The sequence below is a fragment of the Protopterus annectens genome, chromosome 12.part0, assembly GCF_019279795.1.
Source record: "Protopterus annectens isolate FY-2018-M chromosome 12.part0, PAN1.0, whole genome shotgun sequence".
Classification (NCBI taxonomy): Eukaryota; Metazoa; Chordata; order Ceratodontiformes; family Protopteridae; genus Protopterus; species Protopterus annectens.
Genome location: NC_056746.1, coordinates 936414197 through 936433585, shown reverse-complemented (window position 1 = coordinate 936433585; position 19389 = coordinate 936414197). Strand labels below are relative to the sequence as shown.

Below are 19389 nucleotides of genomic sequence, written 5' to 3'. Positions count from 1 at the left end.
GGGCTTTGTTTTACAACAGTACCCCACCGGATGCACAGTAGCAAGACCCTCCCAACACCCAGCACAATAATTTGTTTCTATATCGTTGAACAAACATGTTGATGGTTGGTTCTTCCACATGCATATTCATCTGGGTTCATGTGGAAATCAAATACACAGGGGGAAAAAATGTAAATCGCACACTGCTTAGTCTGATTTAGGAATATACACGTCTGGTGTTTTTCCCTAGTAGTGTGCAAGCTACTTCCAGTGAATTATAATATATATGTAATGTACATGTGGAAAGCTAATGCACAGAAAAAAAAGTAAATTGCATGCTGCTTATACGGACTAGCAATATATATTTCTACTGTTGTTTTTTCTAGTTTTCCTGATCTGTTGCAAGAACCGATTAACCAAGATCCGGCCTATTTGATATAACCAATATAGCATCCAACACATATGAGGTAAAAGCACATCAGTGCTAACTGAAACACGAGTAGATGATAGCAGCAGGAAAACAGCAATAGGTATTGGGCAGCACATACCGCAGCTTGTAAATTAAAAGTATGCAAAGATGTTTGAAATACAGTAATTCTTGATATTTATCAGAACTGTAATGCAGATCTTGAAATACAGTAGTTGCATTAATGTAAATGTAATTCTTTGTACGTACCTGATTCAGCAAGGCCTTACAGAAAAATGATCATAAATGAGGCACTGGACAAGCATTCCTTTACTGAATTCAGTTTAATAACAGATCCCAAAAATGCAATAAGACTTTGAGGAGCATATCTAGTAATACATTACACACCCAGACCCACTTCCTAAGAAATGAAATATCCTAACACACAACACACCCAGAACCAGTTCCCCAAAAATGAACATAAAATATTAAGCCTTTTGCACATTGAAAAAAAATATTCACAGTCATGGATGCTCATTCTCCTTGTCTGAATCATGGCCAGGGTGTCCATCTGATTTCCTCATCCCACATCATAATCTTCATTTGTGGCCTCAGGTAATTAGAACATCTCAGCATCCGCCATTTGGTGAGCTTCTTGGAATTCCCTAATGTGACCAAATAAAGTGATAAATAACTCATCAAAATCTTTCCCATATTCACATCACCACATGAATTTGCCTAAATAGCTGAGAACCATGTGTTGCAAGTTACCATTCATGGCCTTAAACTGTCTCATGCAACACGACCACATGCTCTCCACAGCTTGGTGTGTGCACCCAACAGTGAGTCTACAAAATTTTCATTATGACTGACTGAAAGGTGCTTGTAATTCATCCTTGGTATTTCTTGAATGCCTGGTATACTGCCCATTGATCGGCAATAATGGCTGTTCCTAGCAAAAATAATTCATTGGATACTAGGTAGTAATGTGGCTGCATCTCCTTTTTCAACAAAGGTAAAGTAATAATTTTTTTCAGAGCACTCATAGATCCCAAACATCAACCTGCCCTTTTTTGGCCAAGTTTCTCCCACGATCGTGTCTGACTCTTACTAAAAGGCTTTCATCAATATTTCCAGGACCCCTGAATAAGAGTTATGGAAACGTTTCCTAGTGCACACATCTCTTAGGAACTTATACCAGTCAATAACTGATTTGGGTGACACCCCCAACTGATGTGCAGCCATTCAGACAGGGAACTGTCTGAGCCAGCTGTACAGTAGCCTCACAAGCGATTGCAGTGGCAATTTACTTTTCGCAAAAAAATGTTCCAGTCAGCATACCACTTTTGCTGCTCCTTCCCTCGTCCTGTCTGTCCCAAACTTCTTCGCCAAATTATCTTCTGCTTTTCAGCACACGTGCTCAAACCACAGTAATCTGTTCTTGATTTTAGACCAAATACAAGAAACCAAAAGTTTGAACGGTCTGAACACTGAACAGCTGAGAGTACGTCGTGAACTGCAGACCCTTTGGCAGACAAAGCTCTTATAAATTAATTGGTCCCAAATTCTTGGAGCGGTTGGTGATGCTTATTACAAAATAACAAAAAAAAACTAACAGCCAACAACGAATAAGTAACCTCTCTCGTATGGCCAATCAACTGTCATTGAAATTCATATTAAAGAAACAAAAAAACGCCAATAAATGACAAGTAAATATCCTGTGGTTGTACGTACACCAAACGTTACAGCGACAATAACACATTCCATCCCAAACTGTCAAACACACCTCTTTCCCTAGCAGACAAGAATAACAAAACCCTCCTCTTTCCCCGCCCCGTGGCGTCAGCGGCAACGTCAGCTGGGTCCTTTCAGCCACGGGAAGCAACCCCGACCCTGTTCCGTGTTGTCCTTCTAATGAACAATACAGAATCAAAACGAAAATAGCCTTTTCGCGATATTTTAGTTTGGTGAAGCGACTGCACCTCAGTTTCACTTATTTGGAGGAGGAGGGGGATATATATCTGTAAGTCTGGCCTCCACTACCTCGTCCCATACAAAGAAGGCAAATCGTTTCGTGTTTTCAGATTCTTTGTATTATAAAAACGACATCAATACGGTGTTGTTATATACTATATGTGAATACAGTAGGTTTTTGTTGGGTTCAAAGGTTGTAGGCCTAGGAAGTAGGATTCATATCTTACAAACCAGTGGGGGAGGGTTTAAGATTTAGTTTGACAATTTGTTGTCAATGGCTTGAGCTGAATAGAATAGGGCCTACAGATTTTTCCTTTTGCTTATTTTTGAGGGTTGTTAGGGTTAGGGTGCAAGCTGATATCTATAACAAGAATAAAACAAATTATTTTGTTTAAATTGCAGTCTGTCATTATGATTTAAGGACAGTTAAAGTAGCTGCTATACTGTATTTAGCAGAATTCTGCTGGAAAATAGCAAGATAAGTGTGCAGATTAAAGATCTTTGAAGAAGCACACTTTTTTCTAAAGGAGAAATACATTTTGAAACATTTTTTTTAATGCAAGACATTTCTGAGATAGAAGTTTATGGAGGAAGACTGTAACAAGATTTTTATTGCAATTCTGACATATCTCTAAGGACTTTGAAAGAAAAATCAAACTTTAAGTTGCATTGGTTTGCATTTTGGGACAGAAACCAAAGATTAAACAAACACACTTGTAATTATCTGCAATATTTGTCACAAAATAGCTGTTACTCATTTCAAGTTGAGAGGTTTACTGGTAGGCTTGATTGGAGTGCTGCTAGTTTGGGGCATTGTGCCCAGTTCAAAAGTGCTAGAAAATCTGTATTGTTTGCTTCTGTTGTATATGTGTGTTATTCTGTTTTGTACCTGTAATGTTTTGTGTTTTGCAAGTTAACCTAAAGAGGTTGTGTAGGTGATAATACAGCAACCATTTTTGGGGTAAAGGCTGTTAAATCTGTGGTCATCAGTAAACTGTTGTGTGTGAAAGACTCCATACTTTGTATTCAGCATGACAAACAGGAAGCGGAACTACAACCATTGTTGGCCAGAAGATGACAGTATTCAACAACATGGACTTTACTCCCTTCATAGTATGTTTGACATCATTGGAACACATCTCACACACAGAGATGTCCGTGTGTTGTCTTTCCTATTTGTGGATATCATTGATGATTATGAGCGGGGTATGATCAAGGATGGTCGAGACTTTTTCTTGGCACTAGAACGGCAGGGACGATGTGATGAAGCTAATTTTCGCCAGGTTCTCCAACTACTCAGGATAATAACACGACATGATCTTCTACCATATGTCACTCTGAAGCGTCGGAAGACTGGTGAGTGCCTCTTTTCTTTGATAGGATTATACAGATTATGGGCTGTAATGACGTTTTTTGTATGTTGCATTTCATTTAATCTGTAATAGTTCATCTTGCATTTGTGTCCAGACCAGTTTAGACTGTTTGACAGCGTAGTGTTTTAACTTTGTTTACATGTGAAAATGTCATAATGGGGTATTGTATGCTTTCATGTTTTGTAAATGTTTTGGGATTTTTAATGCCTGTCACAAAACTAGACATCATTATTACGTTGAGTCACAGTTAAAGTTTGTGAAATCAGTATTGTTGTATTGTTTGATATATTCAGAATTACCTTTTTTAGTCCTGAGACATTTAACCAAGATCCCATTTGCCTGAGTTGGTGGTAGTTCAAGTAGATGCAAGCTGAGCTCCCATTTGCCTGAAATGGCAATAGCTTAGGTACATGTAAAAGATCCTATAACACTGAAAAGAGTAGTGGAAGCTGACCCATGCCTTGGCCAAATTTCCACAAGTCTGCATGAATACCACTTTAGTGTTCTCTTGATAGCAGTCACTGGTCTTAGGAGAACTAACCTGATCAACCAAGTATAAATAAAAATTGAATGCTGTCTGATGTATTTTCCAGTTTAGTTTGCAAATAAACATAGCCTGTTTTTAAAATAATTTGTGAGAGGTGGGGGGATTGTGAAAAAGGGACTTTGTAGGCTTCATCACCCACTCTGTACTAGAGACAGAATAAAGATTTCTTAACTGCTGGCTTAATTTGTGATAAGAACATTGGTTGTGTTTTTTTTTTTTTTTTTTTTGGGGGGGGGGGGGTATTCTCATGCATAGTTTCCTAAGTTGTAATGTTTTTATTGCTGTTTAAAAGTAGGTACTGCCTACAATAAAATGTAAAAGGTCATTTTGATCCACTTGGGCATCCATGATGGTTATCTTTTATGTTTGGTTAACTGTTAACCTATGTAATCAGTGCAAAACTTCATGGCTTTCACAGGGGGGAAATAGCATTTTTCTCACTGATTAGCAGTGTAGTAATTGGTCGTGGTGCCTGTATTGGTCTACTGTACATACTTTGAAGCTGTCTAACTACTGAAGCTTTATGGTGGACTGGTTGCTTATATATTTTATTAGGGGAACTTGTTTTGCTTGGATTTTGTATGGTCATGAGAAAGCAATCTAGGATGAACTTCTGTATTTCTTTGAGTCGTGGTGAGAATTACATGGCTTGAAAGCCTCAATTCCTGGTTAGAGAGAAAGTCAGTCTAGTGGTCCAGTAATGGGTTAAGAACTGCTCAGTAAAGGGTACTGGTCACCTTTTACTAAAAGATTAATGCAAAAAAATTGTATTCTGTTTGTGGCCAAGAGCAAAAAACAAGCATTTTTCAAAACTGCCTCAGCAAGCTGGAACTCTGTTCTCACCTGAATCCGAGAGTAAGAAACTCTTGAAAGTTTAGAACACTTCTGGAAGAACAGGCTATTAACACCTATTAATGGACTTAAAATAATAATGGTCAGTCACAGTTGATTTAGAGCTTGATTGCTGATTAACATATTACTTGTAATCTTCTATCTGCTCTGGTAGCATTCAGACTGTTCAATGGAATTTCATCTGTTTGCATGTAAAGTGTAAATGTTTAGCTGAATTTAGTAAAAATTAATTAAAGGTAATCAGAATTTTCCTTTTATACTGGTTGTTGAATCTCTGTTGGCATTGGGTTGTCTGTTATTGTTTGTGTCGGTCTTTTGGCCTGGATCATGTCTGAAGAAAGTCCTTTGACTAGCCCACCTACTTTGTTAACAAGTTTGATAAGTCCATCTAATGTGAAATACCAGGGTTGAGTGTTAAGAGGTAGTCATTTAGCTGTGGGTGTGTGTAATGCATAACTTTTAAGGTAGTTTTGTAGAGCATGTCTTGCATATTTTATACTTTGTAAATGTTTGTCAATCTGTCCTATTGGGCAGAAGTTGTATTTTTTTATCTTCTCAGCTTTCTGAGACTGGGACATGTTGAGCCCAGGTGAATCACTAGGGTAATTGATTTTTAAGTATTGTGGCATGAGAGTGGCCTTACGGGTGCTTTTTGGCTAATGGATCAGGTGATGCAGCTGATAAACTTCATACTCAGTCTAAGGGATTTGAGCTTCATGACAGGTTTTGCAAGTGTGCCAAGTGTACTTGCTTTTGTAGTTTCTGCCCTGCAGAGACAATCTGTGCAAGGCATGTGTTAACAATGTGCAATGGACAGTATTACAAGATTATTTCGCTGTACAAGCGCTTCATGTTTAAGAAGAAAGTCATGTATACCACCACCCCCTGGCATGTATTTAAAGTTGAATCACAACAGGAAATTGAGTTGGGGACTTCTGCATTGAGAGTCATGAAGAAAGGTTAATGTTGAACCTCATTTCTTTTCTAGAAATCTTTGGCAGCAAGGCCATCTGTGAGAAACGTCTGGCACTTGTACTCAGCAGCTGTTTCTCTGGTCTTTGGTTTGAGTCGAACTTCAGAAGGCATGCTGCTGTTTTACATCTTAAGATTTATTTTCACTTTCTTGTGCACAGCATAAATGTGGCAGAAAAATGGTTAAGAAATGTGATTGAGTAGGCTGTTGGAGGGAGTGCCAGTTTAGTTTCATGGCACTGAGGTAATTTGCACAAAGTGGTCAGGGTGCAGTTGTTCGGTAACATAGCAGAGGGAAAGTTCAGTGCTCTTCTTTTCTTTAAAATGCCATGGATATTTGCATGTCAGAGAAGACAGCACCCACCTAGTATACTTGTGACTTGAGTGAAACTGCTTTTTCCTTACTGGAGTATTTGTTTTTATTTCTATTTTCCATTTCCCTTCCTTTACCTTCATTAGTACTTTTCCTGTTTTTTGCCTGCCAGCTGTTCATACTTTTCTCTACATGTCTTGAGTAGCTCAGTGGCCTGGTCCCTACCCCCTTTCCGCATAGTATTGCTTTATATTTACTATTCCAGCTAGTTTCTTGCTAATTGCTACAAATATTAGGTGGCAGAATGCAGTATTCATTAACCCATGGTCTGAATATGTTCTGTTAATAGTCTGGTCCCTCCCCTTTTCCTCACTGCATTGTTTTGTATTTATTGTTATTTAGCCATAAAACCTTAGGAGTGTGTTGTGTAATTTGATATTAATGTATCTTGAATTTAGAATGCTTTAATCTTGAACAGATAGACATATTAGGTAAGGTAGAGGAAAAAATTTAGTTTTATGGAAGAGGACAATACATCTAAGATTCTAGGAGAAACAGCAATAGAATAGGTCACTAGAGAGCTGAGAGGTCTAGATGAAAGTGGAGGGTGTTTAGGTTGGGCAGTATGAATAAAGTTTTCCCTGAGAGCTGGATAAGGCCGGATGAGAGAGGAGGAGGTGTTAGGGAAATGAGAAAAGGTATGTTAATGCAGTTAGGAGTGTAAATGATGAAAAAAATTTAATAGTTTCAAGAAAAAAGTTTAGCAAGTGAGATCTGGCCTGGTGAAAAGCAGGAGCGGGACCTTAAATGAGTAAGGTATTGCTTAAGTAATATTTTGAAGCCAGAGTTTTTTTTTTTCTTGTGAAGAGATTACATTCCAGGGCTTGGAGACATTACTGGAATACTGTGAGTTCCCTGCTTGGTTGTTAGACTTGCTTATGATGAGTATGAATTGTTCACTTGAGCGGAGATCCCTTGTGGGGGACTAAGGCAGAAGGATGTTTTGTAGAGCTGGGCATTTTTTGGGATTAAAGACTAGTTTATGTGCATTAACAAGTTGAGCGTATGATAGATGTTTAATTCAGCCAGTTGAGCTGGTTTAGTGAGTGACAATGGTGGATTCTATATGGGGCAAAATTTGCGAATTTGTTATAACAGGAAGCAAGATGGGATTGAAGTATGATACCTATATTTGTTAAGATAGTGAGGTGTGTAAGAGGGTTGGCAGTAGGTAGGCTGAGGCTAAGGTTATTCTTGCAGTGTTGTGTAGGTGAATTTTTTTAAATGTTTTTGTAAAACATGTTGCTCTAATTTGATGTTATCTGTTACAATACCAAGACGTTTAGTGTTGGTTAGTATTTTAATTTTGGGATTATTCGGTAATGTAATCATGAAAGATTGTTTTTGGTTTTGGAGATCATGTTTGGTTTTATTAGGGTTAAAAAGTAAGTTTGAATTTTGATTTTGGAGATCATGTTTGGTTTTATTAGGGTTAAAAAGCAAGTTTGAATTTTTTAGCATTCTATCAACAGAAAGTAACTAAGTATGAGTGATTTTTTTTTTTGAAGTAGGATTGTACAAAGTAGGGCTGTACAAATTAATATTGAGTCTTCTGAATTTTGTACTGTGTTAGAAAGGTGCCTGATCAAATGGAGCTTATTTATGAAGATGCTGAAAAGCAGGGGTCCTAGAATCAGAATCACATTTATCGGCCAAGTATATGTACATACAAGGAATTTGACTCCAGTTTCAGTGACTCTTCAAGTGTAAAATTACATAAACGACATACATACAACTATTAAGAACAAGACAAAAGGCATGCAACTGTTAACAAGACAAAAAAAGCAAATGTACATGTATGTACTGTGAGGTCCCTGCATTGGCCCAGTAATCAAGGAGCTTCAATCCTCACCACTAGCAGCAGTGAGGGACGTACACATTGGGAGGATGACAAGTACACACACAGTAAAGTACAGTTTCCCTTAAGTGCACACAGAGATCACCATCAGTCTGAGGCTGGTTTCTGCCTCTCTTTCTCCAGATCCCCAATAAGACTCCCCACTGGCACAGCTATAGAGTTGAGTCCTTAGCCAGGGTTTCAAGCCCAGTCCTCCCAGCACTGTCTCTGTTCAACCAATGCTTCGTGTCCCTGCCCAAGTAGCTGACACACACACACACACACACACACACACACACACACACACACACACACACACACACACACACACACACACTTTGAGATTTGATTTATATGCAAACACACACCTGGGAAAGGGTGACACAGGTTTACTAGCTATGCCCCTTCTTCCCAGACCATAAGATAGTTATCACTGCCACCAGAACCCCTTATCAGCTACTTTAAGGCCCTTTCCAAAGGGTGACCAATTCTACTGTTTAATGTTATTATTATCCAAATGGTATGTGTGACCAAGACTTTCAAGGCCATTTAGGAGTGGCCTATACAGTGCCACCAAATACATGGGGAAGTACGCCAAGGGCTTAAATATCTCTAAACAAACCAGCCACAGTTAAAAGGTTTAAATATATTTAATAATAATTACTAAAAGAAGGGTCGCCACGGTGGTGCAGCAGTTAGCATTGCCGCCTCACAGCAAGAGGTTCTCCAGTTCGATCCTCGGCTGGGGTGCCTTCTGTGCGGAGTCTGCATGTCCTCCCTGTGGTCGCGTGAGTTTCCTCCGGGTGCTCCGGTTTCCTCTCACATTCCAAAGACCTGCTGTAGATTGTGGATTGTACACTCTAAACTGGCCCTAGGCATGAGTGCGTGTGCCATCTGTGGAAGGTTGGGCGCTGGGCTGGCAACTCAACACCGTAAAAACTCCACTGCCAATCATGAGCGGACAGGTGATCTGCTGTGGTGACCCCTAACCGGGAAAAGCCGAAAGAAGAAGAAGTAGTAAAAGAATTACTAAAATAACAAAACAATACTCAGTAACGGACACAGTCACTTCAGAGTTCAGAATCACAGGAAATATTTTAAAACAACATTGCAGAACAGTCTCAAATAAACACAGAAAACATCTAAACTTTTCTTCACTATATTTCTGTCTATATCTAAGAGAAATCACTGTACCCTAGTTACTTACTGTTATAGGCAGTAGTGCTGAAGATGGATGTTTCCAAGTCCAAAGACAAATACAAAATGCACAGTCTCTGAGAGAGTTTCCAAATTAATATAAAAACATTACTGCTGGGTCAGCTGGATGCATAGGTCTCAACCTCTTAAGAGGCCAGTGTGGAACAAAAACTTTAACAATGTGTGACAAATGGTTAAAAGTGTTGAACACCCTATTTCCACACGCGCAAAACATGCCATTGACATGGGGCATGGTAGAACATCTGTAAAATTCAATAAAACCACTATTTTTATAAGGAACAGAACACAAATGAGCCAAAAATCTAGCCATTCTGCAAAAATTATTTGAGAGCTAGATCATTTTTTAAAATTCAATAGATGCTAATTGCTGAATCAGCAAGAGCCGCACCATTTAACTGATGACTTTATTTATTTATTTATTTATTTTGCACCTAGAGTAGGCATTTTCCAAATACAGCTGTCACTGTGTAAGGAAACACATATCCTTCAGAAAATGTATGCTACACAGATCCTGTTATTCTAGCAAACTTTGAGTTTATAAGAGCAGTATTTAAACTGTTTCTATTTTTGTGCTTTTTGTCCACCTATTATGTTGGGCTTTGTCCAGATTTCTTGCACTAAGAGGTTGAGAGGTATTGCCAACCACTCTGTTATGCCCAAACCTGTGCAGCCCCGCCCACAGGGTACTAAAAGCACAGTGGGTTTAGGTTTAGTTTTTTAGACTTAGGGTTACAAGTAGCCAGAGCCTGACTCATCCTACAAAATGAAGAACGGGTGGTAGCCCTATTTACAGTGGTGGTCAGTCGTTCATTCATCTTTATTAGTTTCCTTGCTCTCCCCTTACACAATGCTTTACACTTAACTTGTGGGGAAGTTTCTGGCAGTTATATTTTCCTTGTTAAACGAAATGCTGCATCCATCACTAGAACCATTGTTTTATTAAACTAAAGATACAACATTTGGTTGGACACTGCAATGTGATGTTAAGGAGAAAGCTTTATAAGCATTCCACTACAACTTGAAAACATCTATTTTCCTACCGGAACACTTCCAACTTTGTTTGTATCCCACTACAATAGAGTATTCCGATCAACTGCTGCATCTCTAAGCCCCAAAAGCACATGTTCAACAACTGCAACAAAAGTCTGCAATATTCCCAGTCCTAACCACGTTGGGAGAGAGAATCACCAAGCCGAAATAAACCCTCCTTCCTGCTGCGATATTGTGTAGGTACGTACACGACGCACTCTTGGTACTTCACTCGGATCGATGTACTGAGACTTTTTTTTAGTAGGAAAACAAGCCCTCCCCTCCCCAAAGGATTCTGTTAGTAAACAAAGTAAGCCCCTTGACAGGAGGAGGGGTGGGATTTGAATGTGTCATTCAAGGATACGCAGAGGTTTCACCTTCAAGAGGAACCCTCACATTGGTTGGTATACTTCGATGCCGATTGGCAGTAATTGCGGTATACAAACCAATCAAAGCTCGTGTTGCGGAGCCGAAGCTGTTTAATGCGGAAAAGCAGAAACAGTGGCTTAATTAGTCGTTAAATGCGGAGCGTTCCGTATAATGCAGACCATTTGTCTCCTCAGGTTAGATGGCATCACTATTTCTCACCTGCCTTCAGTTCCTAGGCTAACAGATATAAACAGAATGTTTAGCATCTCTGTGTGAGAAGTACATATCTCTCAGAAGTTTGCCTAGAACTAGAAGTCGTAAAACAGTTAAAACACTTTTACATTTTAAACATAGTAATTATTTCTGTTTCAAAACAATAGAAATAAACCTCTAGCTGTAGACGACCTGTTTCCTTCAGTGAAACTGAGAGATAAACACAATCATAAAACAGTTCACTTATTTTCTTAGAGTTTGCAAATTAACTCTATTCTTTTCCAGTAGGGTACACTTTGGTTACAGTCTTGAAGCTCAGTAGTTTAACATATACAGTTCAACATACACTTCTGTACCTGTAGTTTAATGTACACATAACATATAGTTCTCTTACATTTCTAAGACAAGCGTATGCATCATGTTAATATTCACAAATGACATATGATTATTTACAAAATTCCAGCTAGCTGGGCTGGCAGCATTTCGGTTTGTTACACAAACAAGGTGCAAAATACTGAAGTAAATTCAGAAAGAAACCAGTATTAACAATATGTAAACAATACTGCAGAATCTTTGGAGACTAGGGAAAAAGAATATTCCAAACTAATAAGCTAAGTTAACTGTTTATGAACTTGATGGCCTGTGGAAAAAAAATATTCTTATCTGCTTGTTTTGGTGCATATTGATCTATAACGTCTGGCCAATGGTAATAGTTCAAAAAGATGGTGGCCTGGATGTGAAGGGTCGGTGATGATTTTTCCTGTCCTTTCTTGACTCTGGAGTAGTACAGGTCCTGTAAGGAGAGCAAACTAGCACCATTGTTATTTTCGTCAGAATTGACTGTTCGATGTAACCTATTTTTGTCATGATTAGACAGAGATCCAAACCACACTGTTATGGATGAGCTGAGAATAGACTCAATGACTACTGTATAGAACTGAATCAGCAGTTCCTGTGGGAGGCTGAACTTCCTCAGCTGTCGCAGAAAGTACATACGCTGTTGTGCCTTTTTTATGATGGACCCTACACTGGTCTCCCACTTCAAGTCCCGGGAGATTATAGATCCCAAAAACGTGAAAGATTCCACAACTGGCACAGTTAAAGAGGGCTATAATTGACTCTCCGGCTGACACAGACAAAATCATGGCCTCAAGCTAAATACCAAAAAGTGCATAGTCATCCCATTTGGAAAAAACAAAGTACACACAAACTACCACATAGGTGGTAGCCCCCTAATACGGAAAATGTAATAAGGGATCTGGGGACCCAAGTAGATAGTAATCTCTCCTTTGATAATCGCATTGCCAAAGTGGTTAGAGAATCCTTCTATGTGGCCCACCTAATCACAAAAGGGTTTGCGTCCAGATCAAAAGAGGTCATTATGCCCCTTTACTCATCACACCCATCATATAGTACAACGCCCCATTTGGGATGTACCTTACAAGACACTTGCAACAGCTGGAAAGACCACAGAAGTACCTCAACAAGAGGATCACTGGCCTCAAACAGATGCCATATGCAGCTCGACTGAAGAAACTCCAGCTGTACTCGGTTGCATGCCGCCTTTTCAGAGGTGATCTCTGCCTGACATACAAGGCCATGTTCAACCCAGAATTGATGGACATGCTCCACTTAAAGAAAACCTTATCCCCTTGAGCCACAAGCTCTAGGGATCTAAACCTCACCACAACAATAAATAGGACGTGCTGGAGGGATAGATTCCTGTCCCAGAGACTTCCCATGCTTTGGAACAAGATTCCAATCTACTTTAGGCAGAATTCCTTGCTAGCATTCTTCAAGAGAAACCTTGACGAGTGGATGGGAACCAAAAAGTTTACCCCTGGGATCACTTCATTGGCTCTGCTGGACAGAGGCACAGAGAACTAATCTAAGGGGATGGCGAAAGCCAACACATTCTGGCTAGGCTTATAAATGCCTTCTGGCAGATAGCCTAGTACCTACCTATGAATCTATGAAAGATGTATCGTCTGTGTATTTAATAAATTTGACAGAGGGGTCCTTAGAGGTGCAGACATTGGTGTAGCTGGAGAATAGCAGTGGGGAGAGCACACATCCCTGGAGTCACCTATATTGATCGTGTGATAACTAGATGTAAATTTCCCCAGTTCCAGTTAGAAAATTGGTGATTAGTGGTGATAGTATGGAGCCTTAAGGGACTCCTGTGATACCTGGTAAAAAGGGGAATATTCCTGCTTACATTTAAATGCTTGTTCCCTTCTAGATAAATACATGAGGAACCATATCAGAAAGGATTGGGAGAGACCAACAGATGAAAGTTCAGTAAGTAGTTGTTGGTACGATAGCATTTTAAATGCTTTTGACAGGCTTAAAAACGTTGGGCACGAGTTTGCCTTGTAGTGTTAGTAAAATTATGAGAGCTGCTGTTGTGCTGTGATTGGATCTAAAACCATGCTGGGTTTTGGAGAGAAGGTTATATTATATAATGACTGGCCATTAATGTTAAAAAAGGAGCATGCTGATTGTTCACCTCAACCAGTGTGCCCATGGTAAATCCGAGAATATACCAATGAAAAAGGTCCGGTCACCCTGACTTTTTTCCATAAGTATATCTCATAAAAATGTTAGTTTTCTTTCTTCTCTTTAAATAAATTTACAAAACCGAAGACCTCAAACGAACGAGGAGATGGCACATAGAAAAATAAAAGGATATTTAGGTACGTTCTGCAAAACTAAAGAAACATACCTGATTATTCTTTTATTTTCTCTGTCCTAAATCTCCCGGTTTCTTTTTTCTTAATTTAAAAAAAAAAAAAAAAAAAAGCAATGGAGATGATCGTTTCTCTATTGCTTCCTTTACACAGCACTGGTGTCATGCATAAGCTTGGGAACTCAAGTCCCATATGCATGCACAGTATGTCAGGAAAGCCCCAGGATACCAGAGAAAACACAGAAGGGCACCACGCTGGCATTATACAAAGACATTACTTAAGAAAAAGAAATACTTTAAGTATTTTTTTCTTAAGTAATGTCATTGTATAATAGCAGTAACTAACTCCGTGGTGTTGTATATTGAAGATTTACCCACGCCTGGCTTTATTTAATCATTTGGGCTTCGCCCTCCTGATTAAACCACACCAACCGTGGGTAAGTCTGCAATATACCACACTGATGTAATCGGTTATTTCTATATTAAGTTCAATTATTAGTTGTATGTGGATCCTTTTTAAGTCTTTTTCTCAGTGGAGCAAGAAGAGCAGTAGGTCTATAGTTGTTGGAGTCTGTTGATGTGCCTCCTTTATGCAATGGTATGATGTATTAGTTTTTCAGACAGGGACCTACCTGTTCAAAATGGAGAGGGAAAGCTATGATATCTGCAGCCATTTTTAGGTACTCTGATGGAAGCTGGTCAGGTACCAAGGATGTTGGTTTTAACTTAGGAGCTTTCCAATAGTGGAGATTGCCATAGATCTAAAATTAAAGTGGTGTGGGTGGTTAGGGCATTTTGCAAGGACTGTAAATAGGGTGGAGGTATCCCAATTTAAGAGATATTTTATTGGTTGTATAAAGGATATGTTTGAATTGAGCAGGAATTGAGTCAAGACTGTTGGTAAGTAGTGGGGTGGTAGTTTGGGCTGGGTGTAGTGATTTCATTAAGGATGCCCAGGAAAGTTTAGGGTTATTTTGATGTTTTTGTTGTAGATTGGTATAATAATGCTTGTTCTGTTTGATATGACATTTTGTAAGGCTCCTAATCTAAATAATAGATAAGTATTTTCGGTTCTGTTTTTGTGCCCCTCTTTCCAGAATTTATCCTGTTGTTGTATCAGTGTTTTGATTTCCTTAGTTAGCTATTGCCTGAGGTTGGGTTTAATCTTTTCTTATGTACTGGAGCAAGTTTTTTTTTTCCAGAATTTTTAGGAGGATGTTATTGAAATGTGATACAGCGGTGAATACGTTTGTGCACAGTAATATTCTAGTTATACTGGGCTAATGATTCCAGCAAGGTTTTTATATAAATTTGGTTATGAATTTGGTTGTATATGACTTGCCTGTCTTGCATGTTATAGCTTCTGATTATACAAATTGGCAAATGGTCACTTTCGCTGTTTGGAAGACATTCATTTGTCTTGTATATTGTTAACTTTACATTGGATATTAATTAATAAATCTGAGCATTGTCCGTTATTTATTATGGCCGCATATTTACATCAGAATGGACCTTTTTATGTGATGATGTACTACAGTACAGTTTGTTAGTGGTTAACTGAAAATGCAGATTACTGACTTAAGATAGTAGCTTGATTACATAATGTTACGCAAATATTTACTTTGGGTTGCATATGCTTCTAAGATTTTTCTTCTATAATCCGGTTTTATTATGTACAGTATAAATCATTATTTTGCAATATGTGTACCCTCAAGACTCCAGTTGCATGAGAACAATGAAGTGCCCATGCTTGTCATCACATATCCTTGGTCAGCTATATTGGCTAGATGTCAAACTGTATAGTACTAAGGGGGCGGTGCCCTCTTAATCTCTGTCTCTCTCTAAAACTAGGTAGGTTGGAGTTCACTCCTTACAGAGGAATTAAAAAGCAATCAGTTTGCCAGTATGCTTACAGACTATAGTGACCTGTAATGCTCACTTCTTACGTTAATCCTCTGGGGAAAAAAAAAACTATGGTGTTGGGTATAGTAAAATAATGACCAGTAAACTACTAGCCATTGAGTGTCTTAATGACAAAACTGAAATTTTTGGTGAACTAACTGAAATGTTTGTGAGAATTTGGTATTGAGCAAGTGGTATCATTTAGAGAGAGAGAGAGAGAGAAACTGCTGGCTGCTTGCATTATAGAATTGTTTGCTTGTAGCTATGAACGTTTGTATTATGCTTTGTTATGCCTGGGTTGAGGCTGAAGAGCACCCATTTTGAAATGGCTTAGCATTTTATTGCAGTAGTGTTTTTAAATTTTTTAACTTATATTTTTCTTTTACTTTTCAACTGTTGGCAGTGTACAGGGTGTCTTAAAATGAGCAGTGTGTCCAGTGCATTTAGTGGGCTAATAAATAGAATTGTCTAACTGCTTAATTCAGACTGGGGTATGGCCCATATTAGTGCATTTGATTCCATCTATTTCATTAACGTGGTCCTTGGTTCATTTCATCGTGCTGGTACTAGTGCTACAAGGGTTCCAAGCAACACACTGGCAGTACTTTTACTTATTTAGTTACACAGTGAATATATATTTCTCTCTTATTTCGTAATCATTAGCACAGAATACTAATATGACAATGCAAGAAGAATGTTTACAAATGTTTGCAATCAATCAGTAAATAAACAGTAACACTAGAACTATAACTCCGTGGTCTTGGTTAAATACAACCATATAACAATCCTTCATGTTATTAACTAACAGGAAAGTGGTGTAACCCGTATATATAAGTATGTATGTATAAGAAAAGGTGCAAAAAAATATCTCCACTGTTCTTTTGATTTGCTGTAGTTCTTTGGAGTGAGTTATGCTTTGGCAGTCTGAGAAAGCCTATTCACATTTATGCAAGTACTAGAAGTTCAGACTCTAACAACAAATTAAGATATTTCCATTTCTAAGTTGTGTACAGCCTTATTGTTATAGTTAGGTGCACTATCCAAATGTTTTTATGCCAGCATAAATGGGAATCGCACCAAAAGAAGCTTGTAATCCACATCACTGTGGTTATTGTTACCCTAATAACAAGTATTTCTTTTTCACTCTTTGCCAGCAGTCCTCCTTAGACCTGACACTGACCTGCAGTTTCAAAACTTGTGTAGTGTCAGCTTTTACTTCACCACAACCTACACAAATGCTTTTATAAACAAAAATCCTTTTCTGAGCTGCTGTGTGGGGTCTAGTATCCTCCACAAAAGTAGTTTCAGCTGATATGCAAGAAACAGTGGCGTACCTTTTAAAAATTGTAAGATAGTTTGCTGCAGGGCAGTATCTATGTCTGAGCTTGCACCAATAAAAATACATTGAGATGCCATTGAGTAAGTCATTGCTTGACTGTAGATGTCAGATGCCTTGACTAACCAAAGGGACTGTCTAGGGTACTGTCGAAGAGTAGACTGTAATTTGCCTTTTAAAATGTAGTTTAAAAAAAAGACTTGATGAGAACGTGACTAGTTTAGTTTAAATGAGTGTCCAGTGCTGCATATTTTGTTAAGCTAAAGGTAGATTGCAGATTGCACTAGTCTGGCTCCAGTGCAGTGATTGCACTCTCTGCAGTCCTTTGCACAATGCCATTCATGCATTCAGATCCGCCATCAACTGTGCAGGTGTGTTTGTGTTTATTTTGTACTCCCATTGTCTTCAACCAGTTCCAGATCTGTATCATGCAAAATCTGGTGAAAAGTTCAAATTATTTGTAATAAAGTTTAATTAACTTCCTTATAGCTTTTTATAGATTCTCTTCTATGGCTGATTCATAGCATAAAGAATACCATAATCTGTTAGAAAATTTTAACAGTCAAACCAAATACCTTTGTTATGATTTACTTCAACTATCTGCACAGAAGCTAGTAAAAAAACAAATATGCCCAGAGGTTTCTGGATTTTATAAATTCCTTTAAGTCTTATGGGTGAGTTGTAAACCCGAGGTACATCTCTTTTTTTAATTTCTCCAAATTTTTTGGGTTTCTAATACCATTATGAGAATGGACTCCATTCCTAAGTCAAAGTACGATTACAGTTCATGAAATTAGTATTGTTTCAATCTTTGATGGCAGCCAGAAGTGCTTTTTGCAGCACCTGCAGTGTGCCCAGTAATGACTCCTGCAGTTCTTTGCGGAGTTCCATGTATTGGTAACATTGTAGATTCTCTTTTATAAGACCCGTTGCTCCTACTACTATTGGAACTGTCTGGGTATTTTTCTTCCACATTGCTCTCGTTTCTGCTTGGAAATCCTGATATTTTATGACTTTGTGACTCTGTACACAAGGCATTGTAGTCACTGGGTGTGAAGATTTCAGTGATGAATGCTACTTTTGTCTTGTTTTCATGGACCACTATATCTGGTTTTCTAGCATCCATCTTTTGAACTGTTGGTAATGGGTGATCCTATGTGATGTAGACTTCATCATTTTTATGATGCTTTGTGGCTGATATTTCCATTGTTTTTCTGTTACTTCAATATCATAATGTTTGCACAGTCCCCCACATGTTATGCCTTTCAGTATACAGTCTATCAATGAGGTGTGCAACTGTTTAGAATTCTCTTTTACTAAACCTACATTTATCTCTTTGCCCCACATATTCAATGGACTTTGTAAACCAATGTGTCCGTAGCCCACTGTCTTGTGCCACCAGTATTAACCTTTCATCCCTTGGTTTGAATTAACCTCTTCTTAACTATTCCTGCGTTCGTTCCTGATCAGCATGAGGTTTTTCCAGAAGTTTTCTATACTTGCAACTATATTCATTTTCCACACTTCTTGTCTTCTCATCTGGTCCTTCACCTTATAGTCTTTGTTTTGATTTTTGGCACATTCAGTTGCTGCCTGATTTTAATCTACTTCTGGTTTGGTTTCCATTCCTGCTTGATGCCAATATGCTTCTGCTAAACTAAGCAGGAAAGTCATGTTAGATTTATTCTCCTTATGTTTCAAAACTTTCACTACACTTGGGTCTTGTGAGGTCAGCAGGTATGTGTGCAGTCCCATGAATGCAGATCTGTACATGTAATCAATTTCAGGGAGGCCCATCCCTCCCTCAGAACGGGGAATATATAATCTTGGTATGCACTGATTTTTATAAATCATTTTGTGAACATGAAGCATCCTTCTTGTTTTCCTGTCTAATCCATCCAACACTTTTTGCAGCCAGTCAAATCACTCCAAAGCTGTAAGTTAGAACAGGAAGAGCAAATTGAGTTATAGCTTGAATTTTGTTCCTATATGTCAGCGCTGTTTTCAGGATTAATTTAAGTCTTCTAAAGTAATCCTTACTAAGTTTTACTAGCATTTGTTCATGTTTTATTATTGATCCTTCATCAATTCCCAAATATTTATACACCCCCCTTGCTCAAGTCCTTTTACATTACATTCTTGTCCGAAACTGATGTTTTCTTGGTGCTGCAGTTTTCCTGTTTTAAAAGTTGCTTTTGCACATTTATCAAGACCAAATGACATTCTAATATCATCTGAAAAAGTTTTGACAACTTGCAGTTGTACTTTCAATTTCTCATCTGATGAGCTGTACAGTTTTAAGTCATCAACAAAGAGAAGA

The 19389-nt window shown here is 38.4% G+C and overlaps 1 protein-coding gene across 2 annotated transcripts in view; it reads left to right on the top strand.

Moving 5' to 3' along the window:
* Window positions 1-2219: 2219 nt before the first annotated feature.
* DEDD (death effector domain containing) overlaps window positions 2220-19389 on the top strand; it is a 724306-nt gene continuing 707136 nt past the window's right edge. The window contains exons 1-2 of one of the 2 annotated variants that reach the window (XM_044089969.1): window positions 2220-2408; window positions 3390-3715. In XM_044089969.1, the coding sequence (XP_043945904.1) occupies window positions 3391-3715 (325 nt within the window). In that variant the 5' untranslated portion in view covers window positions 2220-2408; window position 3390. Of the gene's footprint in view, window positions 3716-19389 lie in introns of both variants that reach the window. The other variant, XM_044089968.1, reaches the window with a different exon arrangement.